The sequence below is a fragment of the Mirounga angustirostris genome, unplaced genomic scaffold, assembly GCF_029215605.1.
Source record: "Mirounga angustirostris isolate CCGP_5_RB_7025 unplaced genomic scaffold, mMirAng1.0.hap1 SCAF_1, whole genome shotgun sequence".
NCBI lineage: Eukaryota > Metazoa > Chordata > Mammalia > Carnivora > Phocidae > Mirounga > Mirounga angustirostris.
In genome coordinates this window covers 208,656,253-208,680,674 of record NW_026991709.1, presented here as the reverse complement: position 1 = coordinate 208,680,674, position 24,422 = coordinate 208,656,253, and the positions used below count along the sequence as shown (strand labels likewise).

The window sequence follows — 24,422 nt, the reverse complement described above, 5'->3', positions numbered from 1 at the left end:
GAGAGAGAGCATGAGAGGGGGGTGGGTCAGAGGGAGAAGTAGACTCCCTGCTGAGCAGGGAGCCCAATGTGGGACTCGATCCCGGGACTTCAGGATCATGACCTGAGCCGAAGGCAGTCGCTTAACCAACTGAGCCACCCAGGTGCCCCTATTTATTTATTTTAAAGAGAGAGAGTGTGTGAGCAGGAGGAGGAGCAGAGGGAGAGGAAGAGAATCTCAAGCAGACTCCATGCTGAGTGCGGGGAGCCCAACGCAGGGCTCAATCTCACGACCCTGAGATCATGACCTGAGCTGAAGCCAGGAGTCGGACGCTTAATGAACTCAGCCACCCAGGTGCCCCTGAATTGCTCTATTTTTATCTTTAAGTGTATTCCTTCAGTTTGCTAACTTAGAAGCATTCAGCTTGACATCATGCTTTACAACAAGTTTTATGTTTTGATTTTATAAAAACACATGATGAAAATCAGAAGTTGAAATGATGGGGCGCCTGGGTGGCTCCATCAGTTAAGTGTCTGCCTTTGGCTCAGGTCATGATCCTAGAGTCCTGGGATCAAGTCCCATGTCGGGCTCCCTGCTCAGTGGGGAGCCTGCTTCTCCCTCTCCCTCTGCCCCTCCCCCTGCTTGTGCTCGCTCTCTCTCTCTCTCAAATAAATAAAATCTTTAAAAAAAAAGTTGAAATGGTATCTCTAATATAAAAACATGGCAATCCCTGCCAAGAAGGGTGGGGAGGAGGAGGGGGAAAAAGAGAAGCAACAGCATGGATTCTACTGCCAGCCCTGCCACTTGGGAGCTGTGTGACCATGGGCCAGTGAATTAAACTCTCTGTTGTTTAGCTTCCTCATCAGAACCCACCACATGGGTTCAATGTGAGGCTTCAGGAGGAAGATACAGGCAAAGTGCTAGGACCAGCATCTGCCAGAGTTATGGATACATAGAGACCAGGTGTATGTGGCATTAAGGTAGATGGGTCCCAGCTTCCTCTGGTGCCGCTCAGCCCCTCCTCAGTCCCTCTAACTCTGGCCCACAGTGAACAAGTTCAAGACAGAGCTGGAGCGAAAGTGCTGTGAGGCTGGGCTCCGGGAGAGCCCGGTGGGGCTGTCGTGTGAAGAGAGGACCCGGCATGTCCGCCATGGGCCAACCTGTGTTACCGCTTTCCTGAGCTATTGCCATCTGTCTGAGGCCCTGACTCAGGAGGCCCGGGAGGAGCAGCTGCTTTTGGGGACATGTGAGGAGGCCATGGCAGGAGGCGGGGGGGTGGGGGGCGTTGGGGTTTGCCTGAGGGGCGTGAAGTGTCATGGGACAAGTCAAGGGGAGATAAGGGCCAGAAGGGGATGGAGTGGGAGGACCATGGGAGAGACGCAAAGGAGACACTGCCCCACATCCCCTCCCTGAAGCGGATGAAGATGAGGACTTAGATGACATCTTCCTGGAGGACCAGCCTATCTGAACCTTGTTCCCTGAGAGTTGGCTCTAGATGAAGTTTAAACTGCCGAAAAGTACATCAGGGTAGGACCACAGCCCCCACAGCAGCATCTGGTCCCTGGCCCTCCGAGGCATCAGTGGATGTCAATCATAGCCAGTGTTCCCACTGGTGACACTGAGCTCTTGGTATAGTCAGTATAACCGCCTGGAGGGGGATACAAATCCCAGTGGTTCCCCCAAAAGGACGGCCCTCTAGTGACCCACTGACCCCTGGGAAGTGACCCCCAGTGCAGAGGCTCTGAGCACAAACTCACTAATGCCCCCCCTTCCCTGCCAGAGGCATCTCCCACTACAGCACTCTTGTGACTGTGCCAGATTCCATCAGCACGTGGCAGTTGGTGGCTGTCAGCCTCAAGCCTGTACAAGGTGACCCCACAAGCCCAGGGCTGAGGAGATGGGAGAATGGTGGTCCTGCCCAGCCCCGGCACAGCTGGCCTCTGCTTAATGCCAACATACTCCCCTGGCTCTAGGTCTCTGCGTCTCAGACCCCTTTGAGCTGACAGTTATGAAATCACTCTTTGTGGATCTCAAGTTGCCCTCCTCCGTGGTCAGGAATGAGCAGGTCCAGATCCAAGCCGTGCTGTACAATTTCAGGATGGAGCAGGTCAAGGTGAAGCCTGAGCCCTCCCCTCCTCTCAAACCATCCATCGGTGTGTTTTATAAAGGGGTTGGAGTGTGTCCATTATTCAAAGGGGCCAGCGAAGTGGTTGCTCTTTTAAAAAGCTTCTGGGGTATTTTCTCATTTAAAACGTACAATAAGGGCACCTGGGTGGCTCAGTCGTTAAGTGTCTGCCTTTGGCTCAGGTCATGATCTCAGGGTCCTGGGATCGAGCCCTGCATCGGGCTCCCTGCTCAGCGGAGAGCCTGCTTCTCCCTCTCCTACTCCCTCTGCTTGTGTTCCCTCTCTCGCTGTGTTTCTCTCTGTCAAATAAATAAATAAAATCTTTTAAAAAAATAAAATAAAATAAATAAAATGTACAATAATCCCAGCAGATGGCTGCTATTATTGCTTTTGGTGTAGAAGTGAGGAAATTGAGGCACAAAGAGGTGAAGGGGCTTTCCTGAGGTCACACAACGCAAGTGTCAGGCAAGGTCTTAGCTCTCAACCACTATGCTGTGCTGTCACCTACTTGGGATTTCCAGGGTAGGGAGAGGGAGGGAATTGTGACTAGGGTCCTAGACCACCCAACTGCCCACCTTGCCCCAGGTCCGTGTGGAGTTCCCCCACAAGGAGGCTCTGTGCAGTGCGTCAAAGCCAGAAGCCCCATCCCGCCGGGTGGTGGTCATACCCCCACCTCCTCCAAGATAGTGCCCTTTGTGCTTCTCCCACTTGAGATAGGCAAAGTGGATGTGGAGGTCAGGATTAGGACAACTGAGGTTGAGGACCATATAAGGAAGACACTTCTGGTCAAAGTAATGGGTGCCCCCACCTTTTGTTACTGGTGCAGATAGTGGGGCTTCCCCGGGGCTCCCAGGGTGTGATCACAGGACGGACGGGTATGCCCGGGATCAACAAACAGGCCTCTCAGATGGGAGTGAGGTGCAAGAGAATGGATTTGAAAGTTCAATCACAGAGCTCCCACTATGGGACTTTGTTGTCAGGGTGGGTTCAAGCCTTGTCTCTGCTGTGTGACCTTGGACAATTTACCTAACTTTTCTGAGCCTTTGTTTCCTTATTTGCAAGGTGTGACCATCATCACATCCAGAGCTGTGAATAATAATCAGAGAGCTGTGAAAATTATATCTCATACTGGTTGTGCACAACCCATTAATAATACTTTATTTACTTCTCTTATTTGCTTAATTTATTTACTTAACAAACACATGTTTAGCACTTATGATATAAACACTTTAAGAATAGTAACTCGTTGAGCCATCAGAACAACCATAGGAAGTAGGAGCCTTTTATGGAGGAGAAAACTGAGGCACAGAGAGGTTAAGTAATTTGCCCAAGGTCACACAGCTAGAACATAGAAGGATTGGGATTTGAACCCAGATATTTGGGATCCAGAGTCTGTGTTCTTTATAGCTAACCAGTGCCTCCTCCTACTGTCATTGTGATTGTCATTATTACTATTATTGCTGTTGTTTTTAACTTGCTTCATCATTACATCTCACAGGCAGGAGGGCAGATACAGCAAAAATCCCATAGCATCCTCCTGAACCCCCAAGGTTTGTGGGGTCTGCGGGGAGCATGTCGGATCCTAGGGCCACGTCAGGATGGAGGGAGGAGCTGAAATGAGGGGGTCCAGCCAGGTGGGCAGTCTGAACTCCTCCGGGCTCTGCACACCCTGACCTCCCCAGCCCCAGAAACTGCTTGTCACAGAAGGCTGTGCCTGCTCAACCTAGGTCAAACCCAGATGGAAATGGTGCCAAGACAGAACTTTTTGAACATGGTGCCCAACACAGAGGCAGAAGTGTTTGTCAGTGTCCAAGGTGCTTAGAACAGAGATGACTCCTGGGGGGAGGGATTGGGAGACTGGGGAGCTGGCTTCTCCCACACATGCCTGGGCACAGGGGCGGGAGGAGCTGGGGTGCCCATGTGGGGTGATCAGAGCCATGGTGGATTAGGCCATTCCTGAGATGATTCTGCTCATCTGATAGGTGACATCCTTGGCGAGACGATCCTGGGCACCCTGACACCTGGAGAAAAATGGCAACTGCTGAGGGTTCCAACTGGTTGCCCTGAGCAGACGCTGAGGAAATTGGCACCTGTGATCATCCTGACCCACTATTTGGATGCTGCTGGCCAGTGGGGCAAGGTTGGAGTGGAACTCAGGGAGCAGGTGATACAGAACATTGTCAGAGGTGAGAGGGGTTCCCTCCTGGGACCTCAATGAAGGTGTCTGGGACTCTCTGGAAGGGTGGCTGGGGTACCCCCAGGGTTGGGTGTGGCCCCCACGGGACTCTGCCCGACAACAACATTCATACCCTGACTCATCTCCCAGGTTACAACCTGGTACCAAGTCCCCCAGGTGCTCCTTCATCTGGACCCCTCTCCCAGACCACAGTCTGACAACAGACACCCTGGTTTACCTCCAAAGCAGCAGCCCCCAGGTTCTGTTATATTCAGACACTGTCCTAGGTTACACCCAGTCAGTGACATGCCTTGGGTTATACCCCTAGAGAACCCCCAAGCAGAAAACTCCAGAATAATCCCAGGCGGTGGCCTCCCCATTACCCCTTTCCAGGTTATATCCACACCTCCCAGGTAACAACCAGAGATGCACACTCCTGGTTATACCCAGACAGAGACCCTCAAGTTAATCTGGGCACTGACCCCCCTTCCCGGTTACACTCAGACACCAGGTCTCCATCCAGGTGCTCTCAACAATAACCCTCAGGTAACACCTCGACACTATCACCCCCAAAGTTACTCCCAAACAGTAAGCTCCCAAGCAACCTTCAGGTAATACTTAAGTAGCAACACTCAGAACACACCTGAGAGGTACGCCTCCGAGATTACACCCAGGAGTAGCCTCCCCTAAACCGCACAGACACAGTGACACCCCTAATTTATAGCCAAGAAATAACTGTCAAGGAAACTCCCAGGTAGTGGCCCCCAGAGTACCCCTTTCCTGGGTTCCACCTTCCACAATCCCTCTGAGCAGAAATTCCCAGTCACACTCTTTCCCAGGTTACTCCCAGATGACACTGGACACGGGCTCCCACAGTCACACCTGGGCCCTGCAGCCACCTCCTGATACACCTAGACAAGTCCCCTCCTATAGTTAGACCTAGATAGGATGCACCCCCAAGTCACACCCACATCTTACCCCCCAGATTATGCCTGATAACTGACTCCCCTTCATAGCCACACCCAAATGCCAAATCTCCCTGAAAGTTCTCCTCCACCCATTTCCCCAGGTTACACCCACATGCTGACCCACCGGAGTGCACACGGCACCTACCACATCAGCAACGGACACCCGGGAAGCACCTGGTAAGGACGAGGATGTTGGCAGTCCTGCCACAACCACCCTGAATGAAGCCCAAGGGCCAGCCTGGCGCTTAATGATCCTAGGAGCACCCGAGCAGCAGGGGCTTGGGGCAGGCAGCCTTTGGGCCAGAAGTATTGCTACTTGGGTTTTACCTGAGGGTTACCTGGGAGTTTAGAGTTTGGGGGTAACTTTGGGGGTGATAGTGTCTGGGGGTTACCTAGGGGTTATTGTTGAGAGCACGTGTCTGAATGTCGGAGAGACGGGTTAGTGTCCATGCCGCCAGATCTGGAGAGCAGCAAATGAAGGGTCAGTCTGGAGCAGCAGGTGTAGACTCCCCCTAGTGTAGAAGCCCCTGTCCTCGAATCCCCTTGGCTGCTATTCCCAGTCATCACCCACCCCATCTCCCCGCTGACAGGCTCAGTGCAGGGAAAGCAAACCTTGAACAGACTATTTCAAGTCCTCATTGAGGCCACCAAGGCTCTGCAGGGAAAAGACCCTGCAGAGCCTTGGAACACGAGCTACGTGTTCCGGGTCTTTGCCCTGGCCTACTCTATCATGACAACCGGCATGTTTGATCTGCACTCTCTCTGTGCCCCTGCCAACTGGGTCATCACCAAGAGGCAGGCAGAGGATGGGCACTTCTTGGAGAATGGTCCAGTGATCATGGCATCCATGCAAGTGCCCACTGCCCTCCCCCCTCCTGGGCTGTTCAAATCCAGGGCTCTGTGCACTGATAGGGTGAATCTCGGGCCCTTGACCTGTTTGCAGGTAAAATGAGAACAGGAAAAAGCCAGGGCCCGGCACCCAGCATCACATCCCTCTGCTCTGGACCTCCCTGGACTCTGTTACAATGTCAGAGAGGCTGGGCACATCTGGGACCCCGTGATGTGCCCACTTCACTTTGAGTGGCTCCAGTCCTGGCTCTCTTTCCTCTGGGCTGAGTCTTCTCAACCTTCCAGCCAACACAGCCATCCCTACCAGATATTCCTCCACATCAGCCTCCAGAAATAGCTTTCAAACAGTCTGGGATGTCTCTCCCCTGTTCAAACACCTTCTATGGCTCACAGTTGTCTATGACGGTATCTCTCTGTTATATCCCTCTCTTCTGTAACTCCCCCACAAGCCTTACGCCTCACTACTCCCTGATCACAGATCCCTCCAACTCACTCTGTCTTTGCTTATGCTGCTCTCTCCGCATGGAATAGCCATGGCCCCATCGCTTTTTCTTTTCCTTGGCTGGCCAAATTGTGTTTTCTCTTTAGATTTAGCTCAAACCCACCTCCTCCAGGGGCCTCCCCTGAATACCAGCCCTGTATCTCTATTATTGCACCCATGACAGTAGGGATGTCATTCAGTCATTCAACAGATATCTATCCAGCAACTGGTGTGTACCAGGCCTTGTACTAGACAGAGGGGAGACATAGCAGTAAACAAGACATTTACACATTACACATTTACCCCTGCCTTGTAGTACTCACAAGCTGGGGTGTGGGAGGAAGATGGAAGTTAGCCAAATAGTTATAACTAGTGATTGTTTAAATCACAACTGTGCTAAGTTCCATGGGAAAGAAATACCAGGAGAGAGTATTTAATAGGGGTCATGCCTGGTCAGGGAACCTGCAAAAGGAAGAGACAGCAAAGTAGCAACCTCAAGAAGGAATAGAGTTGGTGGGGGAAGAATGGGAAAGAGAGCTCCAGGCAAAGGGAGCAGCACATGCAAAGGCCCTGAGGCTCTGGCGTGTTTGAGGAAAAGGAAGAAACCAGAGCCCAAAGATGGGAAAGGGGTAGTTCGTCCTGAGGCCTGAGAGGGTAGGAGAGATGCCAGGCCCTGAAACCTGCAGAGCCTTGGTGGCCTCAATGAGGACTTGAAATAGTCTGTTCAAGTTTTGCTTTCCCTGCACTGTGAGTCCTTCCAGTGCGGGGAAGCAGGTCTGATTCATCATAGTTGGCAAATATTTGCTGAATAAAACTCTGGGTGAATGCATGAGCCCAGAAAAGACAGATTGCAACCCCAGATAAAGGAAGCAGTTAGGGAGTTGGGAGGCCTGTGTGAGCAGGAGCCAGATGCTGTACAGGAAGGTTGTACAGAGAGGGGTTACAAACAGGTTTCACAGGCTCACAGAAAGGAGTTTCTTTCTACCAACAAACACTTACCAGGCATCTACAATGTGCCAGGCACTGCTTTAAGCACTGAGGACGCTGGGAAAACAAAATAGACAAAAATCTCTTCTCTCATGGAGTGGGCTCTCTCATGGAGGAAGGACAGGCAATGAGCATGAGAGAGACCTAAGTGATGTGGCATGTATGGCAGAAGTGACATGGGGAAAGATGCAGGGGAAGGGGAATCAAGGTGATGGGGTGTCATTTTGGAAGGCTTCATGAAGAGATGATGTTTGTACAGACCTGAGGAGGTGAGGGAGCAAGTCATGTGGATAATCAAGGAAAGAGTGTTCCAAGCAGAGGAAACAACATGTGCAAAGGCCCTGAGCCTGGAAGTGCCCAGTATGTTTGAGGAACAGTGAGGAGGCTGGGACAGAGTGAACAACCCTGGAGGAGAGGGGGAGGAGGAGAGCTGAGGGAGGGGGTGGGACAGATGGTGCAGGGCCTTTGGGGCTGCAAGGAGTACTTGAGCTTTTCCTCTGAGTGAGATGGGATCCATGGAGGGTTTTGAACTGAGGAGGGATACAACCTGATTCAAGAGTTCACAAGCTTCATTGGCCACCATGGGAAGAAGAGACGGTGGGGCAGGAATTAATTCCTTGGGGCTCTTGTAAAAAGTACCACAAACTGGATGACTCAGAACAACAGAAATGTATTTATTTTATCACAGTTCTGGAAGCTAGTAGTCCCAGATCAAGGTGTCAGCAGGGCCATGCTCCTTCTGAAGGCCCTACGGGGGAATCCTTCCTTGTCTCTTCTAGCTCGATGGCCTCTGGGCTGTCCTTGGCATTCCTTGACTTGTAGCTGCACCACTCCAACCCCTGTCCCCATCCTCATTTGCCCTCCTTCCTTCTGTGGGTCTTCATATGGCCTTCTTTTAGGACACTAGTCACTGGATAGGGTCCACTCTAATCAGTATGACCTCCTATTAATTTAACTAATTACATCTGCAAAGACCCTATTTCCAAGTAAGATCAATTCTGAGGTTCTGAGTGGACATGAATTTTTTTTGAGGGGGGAACACTATTCAACCCAGTACAGAGGCTGAAGGTGGAATTAGAAGACTAAAGAGGAACTTGAACCCTAAATCAGTCATTTACCAGCAATGAGGAGACCACTTCTCTGGCCACGACTCGCCTCATCAGGAAAATGGAGCTGCTGAAAGAATGCTTTGAGATAGTGTAGAGGATAACACATCACCCTCCATGGCTGTTGGCTTAGGTTGGTAATGCAGACCCCACACAAGCAAATCTTGAGGTGGTTCCTCCTCCTCCTCTCTCTCCCCATCCTGCTTTCAGCATCCTTCAGCCCAGAGCTGAGCACCTGGGAGCTTTTCAAGGTCACACAGGAGAGGTTGGAGAAAGTCTCTCCAAGACACTAGGGGGATCATGGGTGTGATCCTGCATCCACAGGGTGGCTACCGAGGCTCTGAAGCAGACATATCCCTCACAGCTTTTGTCCTGATTGCCCTGGATAAGGGGAGGGACTTGTGCATCCAGGAGATACCGGTAAGACCCCAAGAGGAGGGCAGGCTCTACAGAGCCCTCTAGATCCTCTGCCCACAGGAAGTTCCCCCATCTTCATGTCCCTCCCCATGCATCCCTCTCTTCTAACTCCTAGATCCCTTTCCTCTAATTGCCCCCCTCTACTTTGCTCTCTCTGACTTTCTAGAATTTGCCTGCCAGCATGGAGCGAGCCCATAGCTTTCTGGAGGAACGCCTTCCCAAAATTAATACAACTTTTGCCATAGCCATAGTTTCCTATGCTCTGACCCTCACCAATAGCCCCTGTGCCAATGACCGCCTGGACAGCTTTGCCAGCCATGGTGAGTGTGGGCCACTTCTTTGTGTTAACTATGTGTTAACCACAGTCATGGGGGGCACGGGGAGGGGGATTGTATGATTTCAAATTCAGCAATGTGTGACTCATCACCTTAGCGTTTATTGAGCATCTGTGGTGTGCCAACTCTTGAGCTCAGACTCTGAAAAACCAAGGTCAACAACACTGATATGGTCCTTGCTCTCAAAGGTCCCACCATCCCTGGGGGAAGCAGGCAAAAAACAAACAGATCAACTACAGATTGAGACAAGCACTGAGATGATAACATACAAGATGGGTGGGAGAGATGATGCGCAAAGAGGAGTATGGATTGGAGAACTGGGGAGGCCTCTGTGAAAAAGGAATGCCTCAGCTGGAATAAAAGATAAGAAGGCCCACCTGTGTGAAAGGCCAAGGACATTCCAAGCTAAGAGAATGGCATGTGCAAATGCCCTGAATTGGGAAAGTGCTTGACATGGTGGTCAAAGATGGAAAAAACGTCATAAAATGTGGTTAACTGAGGGGGCCTGACTCCCTTGGCCTGCCCAGTGATCCTTATCCCATCTTCCTCTAAGTCAAGAGGAATGGAGTTAGGAAAACTCACTTGCGGTGGAATTGGTGGGACTTGGAGGAGCTTCTCTGAACCTTAATTTCACCATCTCTAAATAGTTAGAGTCCCTGTCTCCTAGACATCTAGGAGATATCTGTTCCGAAAATAAAATGTCCATATGCCTCCTCAAAGAGTTTCATATAAAGTAAGTGCTCAATAAAATAGTGGATGAGGGGCACCTGGGTGGCTCAGTCGTTAAGCGTCTGCCTTCGGCTCAGGTCATGATCCCAGGGTCCTGGGATCAAGCCCCGCATCGGGCTCCCTGCTCCGCGGGAAGCCTGCTTCTCCCTCTCCCACTCCCCCTGCTTGTGTTCCCTCTCTCGCTGTGTCTCTCTCTACCAAATAAATAAAATCTTTAAAAAAATAAAATAAAATAAAATAAAATAGTGGATGAGAAATTTGGGCCAGATGACAGAAGGCGAGGACAGGTTTTGGTAGATGGGCCCAGTTTTGGGAGACAAAGTGGTCATCCATCTCCTAGATAAAACCCACTGGTCCAAGAGCCACCTGGACAAGAACTCCCTGTACACCATTGAGGCCACGGCCTATGCGCTGATGCAGAAGGTGGTGTTGGGTCGGCACAATGAGACGCACGCCATTGCCAAGTGGCTACTGGAGAAACGGGAGCTAGGCGGAGGCTTCAAGTCCACCCAGGTGACCCGAGCCTCGGAAAGAGGGGGTTGGGGGGAGGGGCGCTAGCCGAGGTGCAGACAAGGCCAGCCCACCGGAAGGAGCTACCCGTGGTGCTGATTTGCCACGCTGCGGGTTCCCGGGGCGCTGTCAGTGGTGCTGATCCGCGGCCCCATCCCAACACGTAGACTACTGTGGTGGCCCTTGAGGCCCTCACCCACTTCCGCGAAGCTGTCCCTTTCGATGGGGTCCAGGATCTCTGGGTCCAGATAAACGTCCCCAAGAAAGCCTTGGACTTGGAGTGGATCGTTGATCAGAACAATGCCTACCAGCAGCGGACAGCAAAGGTAGGGTACTGAGGGGCAGACAGGAAGGCCATACAGAGGTGGCATTGGGGATGAGGCCAAGAGTCATGTCCCTGCCAATCTCCCTCTCCAAGATTATCTCACAACCAGTGTCTATACTGTCAGTGTATTGACTCATTTATTCCACCATATCTTGAGCACCTATTGTGTGCCAGTCATTCTCCTGTGCAATGGGGATGCATTATGAAAGATCTGTGGCCTCTGCTCACATGAAACTTACAGTGTAGAAAGAAACTAAGACAAAAAGTATTTTAAGCTTTCTGGACATAGGGAAAAGAAATGTGTGTAAAGGGGAAAATATCCTGGATGTGAGGAAGAAGATAATCTCCATGACCTTACTCCATGGAGGAAGTGATATTTACCTTCAATCCTTTGACCCAACTTTATTGAGCACTCATTGTATGCCAGGCACTATTCTAGGTGATGGGAATACAGCCATAAATAAGACATTAAAAAATCTCTTTCCCTGTAAAATTTTATATTTCAATGGGTGGGACAGACAATAAAGAGATGTGAGTAAGTAGCATATGTTGTGTGTTACATGGTGGCAAGTGCTATAGCTAAAACTTAAGCAGAAAGAGGGGGATGAGCACATCAAGGAGTTGCAATTTTAGATAGGAGGGGCAGGGAAGTTCTCACCAAGATGGTAACATTTGAGCAAAGACCTTAGGGAAAGGAAGGAGCGAGCTTTGTGGATATCTAAGCAGAGGAAACAGCAGGAGCAAAGGCCCTGAGGCAGAAGTATCCCAAGAATAGCAATGGGGTTTAAGCAGGGGTGATGAGAATGGATATGAATTTGTAAAATTTTTCTCTGGCTGATAAGGAAGAATGTATGATGGAAACAAGAGTAGATGCGGAGATGCCAGGGAGAAGAATCTTGTGGTGGCTCCATGCACAAGGAACTCTGTAGACACTTGAATAGATTGAACAGATGTACATTAGGACAGAGCCTGAGTTAGCAGTTGCAGTTGATCTGTGACAGTGTAGATACCACAAACGCTCTATCAAAAATAAAAAAGTAAAACCATCTATGTGGGGAGAGGGGGCAGTGAGTCACTAGACCTCAAGTTAGGGAAATTACTGAGGCCTCACTGCCCATACTTGCTTTCCTTCCCAACCCCGTTGCATTTGAGCCATGTTTTGCTGCTTCCTGTGCGCTCAAATCCTCTTCTTGCTTCCTTTCAGTTCTCTGCCCAGGATGACCTAGAGATCAAAGCCAGTGGCAGTGGGAGAGGAACAATCTCGGTAGGTCTGGTGTCCCACCATGAGGTCCTTAACTGAAGCCCAGCACCACCACCGCCCCCTCCCCTTGCTGGTGGGAATAGAGACAGTCTATTGCAAGACAAGATTGAAATCAGCAATATTTCTAGCTACCATTTAGGGCACTACTATTTGCTAAGAACCAAGTTAAGGACACCTCGAAACCTGCCCCTAGAAAGTTGGTAAAAATATGGACTCCATTTAACAGGTAGGGAAATAAAGACTCAGAAAGTCTTCACTTATTATGAGTCAAGAGTCAGGAGAGGTAGAGGCCAGAGGTTTTTGGACCTATCATGCTGAGTCCTTGAAGGGGTGTCTCTTTCTTCACCTCCCCAAAGGAAGATTCTCCCTCCAGCATGCCTTCCAATGCCCGGAAGATGACTCCACCCTTTCCCCCAACATCTAGGGGCTCCATTATATCTTCTGGCGCCATGCCCTGTGGCCCAGGAGGACAGACCTCTTGTTCACTAAATTTGAACAGCCTGTTTTCATATTTCTGGCAATGGAGTCACAGTTGAATCTCTGCCTTTGTTGTGTGACTTTGGGCATGTCATACTCCTCCATGAGCCTCAGTTAAATTTAAATTAAGTAAAATTAAAAATTCAGTTCCTCGGTTGCGCTAGCCACATTTCAAGTGCTCAATGGCTACATGTGGCTAGTGGCTACCATATGGACAGGTAGAGACTATTTCAATTACTGCAGAAAGTCCTACTACACAGAGGTGGTCTAGACTCTAAAGAGTGTTCTGGTCACTGCACCCAGAAATTTGGGGAGTACAGACTTTGCTGTGAATTATCCACAGGGGCGGAACCTGGATAGGGGAGGACTGGAGTGAGGAGGAAGGGAGTGGGTGGGAATGATCTCTGACACCTTCCCTGCCCTGGCAGATCCTGACCATGGACCACAGGTCCCCAGAGTCTGGGGAGGGCACCTGCAACCTGTACCACCTGAATGTGACTCTCCATAGTACCTTGGAAGGTGAGCCTAGACCCAGGGATTCCCAGACCTTCTTTGTTATTATTTTATTTTAGCTTTCATTCAGTAAGCACATCTATTGCCTTATTCAACACTTCAACAAATATTTATTGAGCATTTACTATGTGTCATGCCTTGTTTCTGGACTCTGGGAACACAGGCATGAACAAGAAAAAATACCCCTTCTCCTGGAGCCCACATTCTAGTAGGGGGAGACAAACAATAATACAACAATAAATAAATTATACTCCTACTGCTATTTATTTATAACAATCTGCATTATAAAAAAATAAATATATAACACACTAACAGGTGATGATAACTACCACACAAAATAAAGCAGGAAAAGGTGATACACACTTGGAGGAGGTCCAGGGAAAGCACTCTGAGGAGATGGCATTTGAGCTCAGACATGAAATAAGTGAGAGAATGAGCCAGGAAGGATCTGAGGGAATAGTATTCCAGGCAGGCAGAACAACAGTTGCAAAGGCCTGGAGGCAAGAATAAGCTCACCTGGTTTGAAGAAGCCATTGTGGCCACAGAAGAGCAAGGGGTAGAGTTTTAGGAAAAAGAGTTGGAGAGGTGATGGGGGCAGATGGTGTAGGGACTCATGGGCCACGGTGAGAACTTTGGTTTTTGCTCAGTGAAGTGGGAGCTATAGAGGGTTCTGAGCAGAAGAGGGATATGACGTAGCACAGGTCTGCACAGGCTCCTTCTGGCACAGACTGTAGAGGGCAAGGGCAGAAGCTGGGAGACCAGGGAGGAGGTGACTGCACTGGTCTTGCAGGAGATGATGGGTGCTGAACTGGGGTAGGGGGTTGTGGAGATGATCAAAATGGGATTCTAGAGTTCTTAGTCCGGGGTACCAAGGAGGAAGAGACAGGACTCTGCCATTGGGAGCTCACCATAGGGATGAGAAGAATAACCCTCAACAGCCCCAGGACTTTAAGGGACTAAAAGTGACCAAGGCTTTGGCTCAGGTTGCATTTCTTAATAATAATAATAATAATAATAATAATAATAATAATAATAATAACAGAAGTAGTAGTAGTAATAGTAATGGTAGTAACAGTAACTGGCGGTTGTAAAGCACTGTGTTAAGTGCTTTACTTGTATTAACTCATTTAATCCTACAACACTGCTGGGTTGAGAATATTATGCTCCCCATTTACAGATTAGGTAACTAAAGCACAGAGAGTTTAAGCAACTTGCCCAGAGTCACACAACAGAGCCAGGATTTGAACCCATGAAGCTGTGTTACCCAGCCTCTAAACTCCTGCCTTCCCTCTGCAGATAATAAAAAGGGGGAAGAGACCTTCCAGCTCCGGATAGAGACAAGGTTAGGGCACCAGGATCTTGGGCTGGGTATCTCACTTCCTGGTATCCAGACTCCTTACGTATTGAATGGAGGGTGGGAACCAGCCACGCTTCCTTCTCCATGCTTCCCTCATCATACTACCCATCCTGCCCTCCCCTGCCCATTCCCCTGCCTGCCTCCCATCCTGCCTGCCCATGCTTGTCTACCATCCTGCTCCCCAATCCTGTCCTTCAACCTGCCATGTCCTGGGAAGGTGGGCTCCATCACGGCGAACATGCTCTATGTCCCAGATGCCCAGAACTGGTTCCAAGCACACAGATCTCTCCATCCTCATCTTGAGACATCCCAGCCCTCACCCAGTTCTGCCCTGTCTCCCGATGCCCTCACCCAGGTCTGCCCCAGATAAAAATATGTGTTGAGCATCTGCTGAATGCCAGGCTCTGTTCTAGGAACTGAGGGTACAGTGTGAGCAAGGCAGCTCCTCTCTGCCTGATGGAGCTCGCAGCGTATCTCAGGGGAGATAGACAATAACAAAAGTCATCCAGAATCAATGTAAAATGACAACTGTGATTAATATGGCAAAGGAGAGAGCCAAGGAGCTACAGGAGAGCAAATTAGAGAATGATTTGGTGCATAGGCTGGAGAAGGCTTCCCAGAGGGAGTGATGGATCAGTGGAAATTGCAAAGATGCAAGGATGTTTCAGGATAGAAAAAGGAGTGAGGACTCCAGGCAGAGAGTCACAGCATATGCCAAGGTCCAGTGCAGGAGAGAGACACTGAGAAGCAATCACATGAAGGCTGGATTGAGAGGAGGCGAAGCGGAAGGGTGAGACAAGGCGCCTGGTAAATGTTGTTAAGCAAGGAAGCAACCCATCAGACTCCCACTTGCTAAATCTGTAAGCTTGCTGAGGGCAGAGGAGTAATGGGGAGAGCCAGGAGGAGGCTGCTGACTGCATTCATCCAGGCATGAGAACGATGATGGCAGTAGGAGCACTGGGGAGAGGCAGGAGGAAAGTGGGAAGAGATACTGGAGCTGTGAAATCCCCAGGTTCCAGGGAAATCGAGAGGCCACAATGAGCATCATAGAGGTCTCCCTGCTCACCGGCTACTACCCCAACCAGAATGACCTCAAACAGGTAATGGAGGTCCCACGTGCCTACTCCTGAGCAGGGTGGGGATGCCCTAGCAACATCCCACACTCCTTGTGGGAACACGGGGATCAAGGGCCCCAGGTTAATGCCCCGTGGTCTGTAGCCATGATCACCTCTGATTACCTCCCTCCATGACCTTAGACAAATCCTTGCCCTGATTGTGCGTCAGTTTCCCCGACACTGTTGTTGATGGGACAAGGGCTGGGAGCTTGAGAGTTACTTCACACTGACTAGAGTTCCTAGAGCTGGGACCTCAGGGGGTCTCTGCCAACCTGCAATCCTCACCCTCTGCCCCAGCTTACGAGTGATGTGGAGATGTATGCCTTCCAGTATGAGACCAAGATGAATTCCAGTGACAACACTGTTGTCCTCTACCTGGAGAAGGTAAGGAAGCCTGGGTGGCCCCCTCCAGAGGCCTATGGGCAGCCTGGTGAGCACAGAATCCATGGTCAGCGCCTTGGGCAGTGTTGCCAGAGAATCATAGTGCCTGAGGTCAGCTCCCCAGGCTGCAAGGCTACGTTGTCAGTGTTTGGTCAAGGCCCTGTGGTCAGTGCCCCATGGTCAGTGGCCTGGTCAGCTCAGACAGGATTCCCTCCCCCACCCCCCAGCTCTCCCACAAGGAAGACACAGTGCTGGGCTTCCGGGTCCACAGGATGCTGCAGGTGGAGTTCCTGCAGGCCGCCCAGGTCACCATATATGACTACTATGAGCCTTGTAAGCACCGGTAGGGGTTGGGGGGTGGAGGGGTATCCCCCGAGGGGACTGCGAAGGACTGGGCCAGGAGGGAGGGATGAGCGGTGGGGCCGGGAAGGGGGATTGAGGCGTGGCTGAGAGGGGCCTGGGCATTGAGGGGAGGGTGAGGAGAAGGGTGCTGAAAGGGACCGACAGGGGTGTGGTGATAAGGGGCGTGGCCTTCCTGGCTGGTCAAAGCTGTGGGAGTCTGGAAGGGGATGGGACGGAGAAGTGACTGGGCTCGGCCCCGCTGGGCAAGAAGAGCAGAGTCTTCAAGGGGGAGGGGCCTGCAGAGGGAGTGACTGGGCAGGGCCGGGTGGGGTGAGGGGTTGGGGGGGCTTCGGGGGCGGAGCCAGGGGTCCCCAGGAACGCTGGCCCAAGCCGACCCCAGGCACACGCCCCTCTCTCAGCCCGGAGGTGCAGCTCCTTCTACAACCTGCCCACAGAGCAGTCTTCCCTGCGGAAGATCTGTCACAAAGATGTCTGCAGATGTGCAGAGGGTGAGGTCCTGGGGACACCGAGGTGGGGGCTGCCAGGCTGGGGATCCAGGAGCCATTTATCACCTCCTGGCTGTCGTCTGGACGGAGTTTAGACCGAGAGAGATATTGAGACGGGAAAACAGAGACAAAGAGAGACAGAGAAAAGGAGACCCAGAGACAGACTGGCACACACAGCCAGGCACAGCCAGAAATGGAGGGAGACGTAAAGAGACTCAGATGGGAGGAGATCGAAAAGAGACATAGAGGAAAAGAGACAAAACCCTGACCCAGAGACCTAGAGGTGTCTGGCCTGGGGCCAGATGGGGGTCAGATGGGAGGAAGCCCCCTCCCTCAGCACAGCCAGAGCAGATGCCCTCCTGACCCCGCAGAACAGTGCCCATCTCCGAGGAAGGACAGCACCCGACTGAGGCAGGAGGAGCTCCAGGCAGTAGCCTGTGAGACAGGCGTGGACTTTGGTGAGTGCGGGAAGTGGCGGGAGGCAGGAGGAGGTCCACCTGCAGGCCAGATGCCAACAGGACACCCTCCTGCCCCTGCTTTCCCAGTGTACAAGGTCAGGCTGAAGTCTGTGAAGTCCTCCACCTCCAATCCCTACATCTATTATGACATGAAACTCGAGGACATCATCAAGAGGGGTATGTCCGAGGGGGCAGAAGAGGCAGTGTGAGGTTCTACCCTGGGGATCCCGATGGGCCAGGTCTCTGTATGCTCACACACTGGATCTCCTCCCCTCCAGGCACAGACTCTGCCATGTCCTTCACCATGAAGGAATTCGTCTCTCACGCCACCTGCCACGACTCCCTGGGGCTACAAGAACAGGAGACATACCTCATCATGGGCCACACATCAGACCTGTGGAAAGTCAAATCTGAGTGCGTGGGGGGTCCTGCTGTCCCAGGACTCAGGTGTGGGCCCCCTTCCCTACCCCAGCCCAGTCCCTATCAGCACCCGAAACCCTAGGTTTCAGGGCTGCCCTGAAGGGAGGTACTGACCATGCACTGCACAATTCCAACGGGGGGGGGGTGCAGAGGGGGGACTCTATTTGCATGTAGATGCTGTAGATGTAGACAAAGACAAAGATTCAGTTTTCCAATAGAGGGAGGTAAAGAATCAGAGGAAGAGGAGACTTTTTTTTAATCTCCAGCCATGTGGGCTACAGGCTGGGGGCCCCAAGATGGCCTGGTGGAGTGGGCATGACAGGCCTTGGCCCTGGGAGGCTGCCTATCAGGGAAGAGAAGCACAGCAGGGAGGGCTCCGTGCCTCCAGGGCATGGGGCTCTCCTCACCCTCCTTGCCATCTCTCACCCACAGTTACATCTATGTCCTGGGCAAGAAGACATTCTTCATGCAGTGGCTGGCCGATGGGGATGTGGGCAAGAAAGAATTGCTGGACAACCTGACGGGATTTTCAGAATATATGAGCACTCATGGTTGTGAGTCCTGAGACTCTGAGGTCTCTACTGTCCTCAGGAGGTTGTTTCCAAGCAGGCACAGGCCACTGGCCTTAACTCCAAATAAAGAGCATGGAGTATCATACCCAAAGTCCATACATTTGTCCCTGCTCCAACATTCATCAAGGGCCCTGCACAACCAGCCCCAACATTGAAGGGACCTGCCTCCTCCCTCTCCCTCCTACACCATTTCAATTACACTGGCCCCTTCTGTGTCCTCCCAACACCCAAGTTGATTCCTACCTCAGGGCCTTTGCACTCACTGTTCCCTCTACCAAGTACACCCTTCTTCCAGATATCTGAATGGATTGAACCCTTCCCTTATTTGGACTTTCTTCTTTCTCATGGCTGAATAATAGTCCAGAGTTTAAATGTTTAAATATTGTTTCCTCAGGGGCGCCTGGGTAGCTCAGCTGGTTAAGCATCTGCCTTCGGCTCAGGTCATGATCCCAGAGTCCTGGGATCAAGCCCCGCATCAGGCTCTCTGCTCAGCCAGGAGCCTCCTTCTCCCTCTCCCTCCGCTGTTCCTCCTTCTTGTGCTCTCTTTCTCTTTCTCTCAAATAAATGAATAAATAAAATCTTTTAAAAAATGTTGCTGGGAGCCTGGGTGGCTCAGTTGTTGAGCGTCTGCCTTCGGCTCAGGTCATGATCCCAGGGTCCTGGGATTGAGCCCCACATCGGTCTCCCTGCACAGTGGGAAGTCTGCTTCTCCCTCTCCCACTCCCCTTGCTTGTGTTCCCTCTCTCACTGTCTCTCTCTGTCAAATAAATAAATAAAAATATTTTTTAAAAAAATAAAAAAATGTTGCTTCCTCAGAGATACTTGCTTTAATAACATACCTAAAATAGACCCCTTTCCATCACTCTCTCCCCTTACCCTGTTTTATTCTCTCAATAACACTTATAAATATTTGATTATAATATTTATTGGTTTGATTGTTAAATGGGCATTTCTCCTGCCTTACAATGTCAGCTCCTTAAAACCAGGGGCCATGTCTGTCTTGTTCACTGCAGTATTCTCAGTTCATACAGCAGGGGCTGGTATATAATAGGTGCTCAGGAAATGACTGTTGAATGAATGAATGAGTTATGAATGAATTTGGTGCCCACCCTGCACCTGGTCCTGATGGATGATTTGATGGGGAGCCCCAGGCAACTGGGGAGCTGAAACAAGGGGCAAGGGAAAGTGAATGAGTTTCATCATGTGGCCTGGGATGGGAATTGGAGACCTGCCCAGCCAAGGCAGCAACTCATGTGTCTCCAGGAACCCCCAAGTGCTAAGGGACTGCAAGGCATCCAGGATCGCTTGATCTTCGGGTGTCAATGAGGGACTGAGGTAAGAGGGAGAAAGAGAAAGATGGGGCAGGGAGGCTGCTGGGTGGGCTGACTTCGTAAAAGGTTTTGAATACCAGGCTAAAGGATTTAGTCATTATCAAGGGCAGTAGGGAGCCATGGAAGACGTTTGAGCAGGAGAGGAACTGACCAGCCCTGAGGTAGAAGGCCCAGCTGAGGTTGATGGATGAGAACTGAGCTGGTGGCTGGAAACCTGGGGAGGAGGCTGGAGCTGTGGAGCCATAGGCTAGCATGGTGGCAACTGCCTGAGTTCAAATTCTGCCTCCACCTCTTCCTGGCTGTGTGACCTTAGCCAGCACCTCTCTGTGCTTTGGTTTCCTCATCTTTAACGTTACTTCCCTCAGAAAGGAATTGTGAGTGTCAGCATATAGTAAAAATTCAATAAATTCTCACTGGCCTTTCGATGAGGAAGATAAGAGGCCATGGGAGAGAGTGGAGCTGCTAGAATCCACAGGTCAGAGAAAAAATCAGGTCAAGCAACCCCTGCTCAAAGCCCTCCCAAGCTCCTATTGCTCTAACACCACAGCCCTCAAGGCCCTGTACCGTGGCCCTGTCACCTCCCTGACCCCATGGCCCCCCAGTCTCCACCTCACTCACTCCAGCCACACTGTCCTTCTCCACGGTTCCCAGAAACTCCTAGCACTTTCTTGCCTCTGGGCTGTTGCATAAGCTGTTCCCTCTGCCCAGAACACTTTTCCCATGACTGCTTTCTCTTCATCCTTCCAGTCTCCGCTCAAAGACGCCTTCTCCAACCACCCTGGCTAGATGTATTGAACCCTATCTCTCCCTGCAATCTGCTTGTTTCCTTCAGAGTAGATGCTACAGTGCATAATGATATGCTGGGTTCTTTACTTAACAGCTTTGCTGTCTGTCTCACATACTGCTGGGAGCCCCAGGAGAGCAGAGGCGTCTTAGTCACAGATATAACTGCAGCAGCCCACGCAGAGCCTGGCACACACAGTAGGTGTTCATTTTGCTGAATTAAAGACTGAATAAATGAAAGAGAAGAAAGGGAGAGGGGAAAGAGGGAGGGTAATGGAAAGGAGAAGCAAAGAAGCCAGCAAACAAAGGGGAAGATGGGCTCATGGCTCATTTCTGTACAGCCCTCAAGCTAAGAATGTTTTTTTTACATTTTAAAAGAGTTTTTAAAAGATTATGTAACAGAGACTGTATGTGACCTGAAAAGCCTAAAATACTTATTATCATGTCCTGTGGGTGGGGGGAAGTGCCTACCCCTGAATTAGTGCTTTAGTTATCAATTGCTATGAAACAAATTACCCCAAAACTTGGAGGCTTAAAGCAGTAAGTATTATCATTTGCAGTTTCAGTGGGTTGGGAATCCACAGGGAGCAGCTGAGTTTCACGGTTTGGGCTCAGGGGTTTCTCATAAGGTTACAGTTAAAATGTCAGATGGGGCAGCTGTCATCTGAAAGCTCGGCTGAGGCTGGAGGAGCCACCTCCAAGGTAGCTCCCTCACATGGCTGGCAAGCTGGTGGTGGTTAGTGGGAGGATTCAATTCCTTGCCGTGTGGATCTCTCCACAGCGTTCCTTGAGTGTCCTCATGATATGGCAGCTGGCTTTCCCCAAAGTGAGTGATCAAAGAGAAAAAGCAAAGAGGAAACCATAGTGCCTTTTAAGAGCTAGACTCAGAAATCACATAACATCATTTCCACAACACTCTATGGGTCACATGAGCCAGCATGATTCAGTGAGGACAAGGACTACACAGGGCATGACTGTCAGGAGGCAGGGGTCCCTGGAGGCCATCTTGAAGGCTACCAACCACAGTTAGTGGCAGAGTTTGGGATCTGAACCCAAGCAACCTCACTCCAGAGTCTATGCACTCACCACCATGTACAGATGTCTCTCAGTGGCAAAGGGTGAGCACATTTGTAAAACAGACTTCATTTTTTAGATAAGTTTTAAATTTACAGAAACACTGAGAAGACGGTACAGAGTTTCCATATACCTCTGCAATTTCCCTATTATTAACATCTTAAATTACCATGATACATTGTTATAAAGTAGCGAAACAATATTGATACATTTTTGTTCCCTGAAATCCATACTTTAGATTTCCTTAGCTTTCACCCAATGCCCTTTTTCTGTTCCAGGATCACATCCAGAACACCATATTACATTTAGTCTGTGACAATTTCCCAGACTTCTCCTTGTTTTTTATGTCTCTAACAGTTTTGAGGAATCCTGGTCAGGGATATTGCAAGATGACCCTTTATTGGGATTTATCTGATGTTCTCTCATGATTAGACTTGTGGGGTTGTGGGTTTAGAGGAGGGATATTGCAGAAGTAAGATGACATTTCCATATTATATCAAGGGTATATATATGATTCATGACTATTGATGTTGACCTTGATCAACTGGCTGAAGTAGTGTTTGTCGGGTTTCCCCGCTATAGAGTTACTATCCCTGCTCCCTTTTTCATAGTGCACTCTTTGGAAAGAAGTCTCTCCACACAGTTCATACCTCGCCTCCCTTCAGGGCAGAATATTTTCATAAATTATTTGGAATTCTTCTGCATAGGACACTAGTCTCTTCTCCCCCATTTATTAATCTATTCAATCATTAATTGTATTAATTGGAGTGTAGCTCAATATTACTTGATTTTCTTGCTCAAATCATTCTCTTTTGGCCATTGGGAGCTCTTTCTGTTGGTTCCTTGTAGGTAAATTTAAACTTTCACATGTACTATTAAATTAGATCCTAATAGAGTTGGAAGCTTATATTTTCACTGCACCATACATTGAGCTTTTTATTTTTTATTGAGGTGAAATTCACATAACATACAATTAATCACTTTATTTTTTTAAAGATTTTATTTATTTATTTGACAGAGAGAGACAGCGAGAGAGGGAACACAAGCAGGGGATTGGGAGAGGGAGAAACAGGTTTCCTGCTGAGCAGGGAGCCCGATGCGGGGCTCGATCCCAGGACCCCTGGGATCATGACCTCAGCCGAAGGCAGACGCTTAACGACTGAGCCACCCAGGTGCCCCCAATTAATCACTTTAAAGTGTACAATTCATTGGCACTTAATATATTTAAAATATTATGCAATCACCACCTCTCTCGAGTTTCAAATTTTTTTCATCGCTCCAGAAAAACACTCTGTCTCCATTAAGTAATCAGTCCCCACTTTCCTCTACCTCCCAGCCCCTGGTAACCACTAATCTGCTTTCTGTCGCTATGGATTTGCCTATTCTGGATATATCATAAAAAGAAATCAGGCAATGGGGAGCCTGGGTGGCTCAGTGAGTTGAACATCCAACTCTTGATTTCAGCTCGGGTCATGATCTCAGTGTCGTGAGATTGAGCCCCAGATGGGCTCCGTATTCAGCCCAGAGTCTGCTTGAGATTTTCTCTCTCCCTCTGCCCCTCCCCCGACTTGTGCTCTCCCTCTCTCTCAAATAAATAAATAAATAAATAAAATCTTAAAAAAAAAAAGAATCAGGCAATATGTGACCTTTTATTTCTATCTTCTTTTACTTGACATGTTTTCAAGATTCATCAAAGTTGTAGCATGTTCTTTGTTCTTTGTTTCTTTTATGGCTGAATAATATTCCATTGTGTGGATACACCATATTTTGTTTATCCATTCATCTGTCCTTAGACATTTGGGTCATTTCCACCTTTTGACTATTGTAAATAAGGCTGCTATGAACATCGGTGTGCAAATACCTGTTTGAGTCTCCCCTGAAAATATCCTGAGATAAATCCCACTTGGCCATGGTGTACAATCTATTTAATGTGCTGTCAGATTCAGTTTGCTAGTGTTATTTACCCACTAGCTCCTGTTCTCCTGGTTACCTACCAGCTGCTGGTTGAGGGTTGCCCCAAAGGGCATTAACAGCTGTGCATGCTGAGAACCAAGAAGACCCTGAAGAAGAGAGTAGAAAAAATGTGTATGCCTTCTTGAGGTAGGATTTGCATTGCCTGGAGCTGTCCACAGCAGGTGTAACTGAAATCCAGGTGGGCCAAGGAGATGGAAATCAGGACATTAGCAGGTTATACATACAGGTGTAACATAGGTACAATACACATATCTACATGTGTGTACACATAAATATATAATTCCTCTCTCTGAGGCTGCATGATGTTCCGATCCTACTTTTCTACACATTTGTTTCACTCTTAAATCACATCAGTCACGCATGAACAAAATAGAAAATTTAAAAATTAGTAAAGGTTATTAGCTTAATCGCAGAAACCAACCAACTCTGGCTAATTTAAGCAGTAAGGTTTATTTAAGAATACTTAGGAGTGGGGCGCCTGGGTGGCTCAGTCCTTAAGCGTCTGCCTTCGGCTCAGGTCATGGTCCCAGGGTCCTGGGATCGAGCCCCGCATCGGGCTCCCTGCTCGACGGGAAGCCTGCTTCTCCCTCTCCCACTCCCCCTGCTTGTGTTCCCTCTCTCGCTGTGTCTCCCTCTGTCAAATAAATAAAATCTTTACAAAAAAAAAAAAAGAATACTTAGGAGTGGGGACATCTGGATGGTGCAGTCAGTTAAGCGTCTGACTCTTGGTTCCCGCTCAGCTCAGGGGCCTGGGATCCCACCCCACAAGGGGTTGCAATCCACTTAGAGTCTGCTTGAGATTCTCTCTCCCCTTCCCTCGCCCCTCCCACTCCTGTGCTCTCTCTCTCTCTTTCTCTCTAAAATAAAAATA

At 49.7% G+C, this 24,422-nt stretch overlaps 1 protein-coding gene across 1 annotated transcript; it reads left to right on the top strand.

Moving 5' to 3' along the window:
- Window positions 1-1,025: 1,025 nt before the first annotated feature.
- On the top strand, window positions 1,026-18,382 carry LOC135364614 (complement C3-like). The gene is made up of 21 exons (XM_064593497.1): window positions 1,026-1,225; window positions 1,760-1,848; window positions 1,953-2,092; window positions 2,690-2,895; window positions 3,603-3,654; window positions 3,832-3,918; window positions 4,087-4,290; window positions 5,350-5,425; window positions 5,928-6,101; window positions 9,255-9,408; window positions 12,192-12,251; window positions 13,154-13,244; window positions 14,535-14,580; window positions 15,608-15,695; window positions 16,008-16,094; window positions 16,319-16,424; window positions 16,853-17,017; window positions 17,311-17,397; window positions 17,485-17,574; window positions 17,676-17,811; window positions 18,250-18,382. The coding sequence occupies exons 10-21, from the start codon at window positions 9,379-9,381 to the stop codon at window positions 18,380-18,382; spliced, it is 1,119 nt and encodes a 372-aa protein (XP_064449567.1). The 5' UTR covers window positions 1,026-1,225; window positions 1,760-1,848; window positions 1,953-2,092; window positions 2,690-2,895; window positions 3,603-3,654; window positions 3,832-3,918; window positions 4,087-4,290; window positions 5,350-5,425; window positions 5,928-6,101; window positions 9,255-9,378.
- The last annotated feature ends 6,040 nt before the right edge of the window (window positions 18,383-24,422 follow it).

What these genes read in the sequence shown, in the direction of transcription:
- LOC135364614 (XM_064593497.1), top strand. Translation starts at nt 9,379, where the DNA reads ATGACCGCCTGGACAGCTTTGCCAGCCATG. An exon ending in GTGGGAGAGGAACAATCTCG is followed by an intron (nt 12,252 to 13,153) that starts GTAGGTCTGGTG and finishes CTGCCCTGGCAG; the next exon opens with ATCCTGACCATGGACCACAG. An exon ending in TCTCCATAGTACCTTGGAAG is followed by an intron (nt 13,245 to 14,534) that starts GTGAGCCTAGAC and finishes TTCCCTCTGCAG; the next exon opens with ATAATAAAAAGGGGGAAGAG.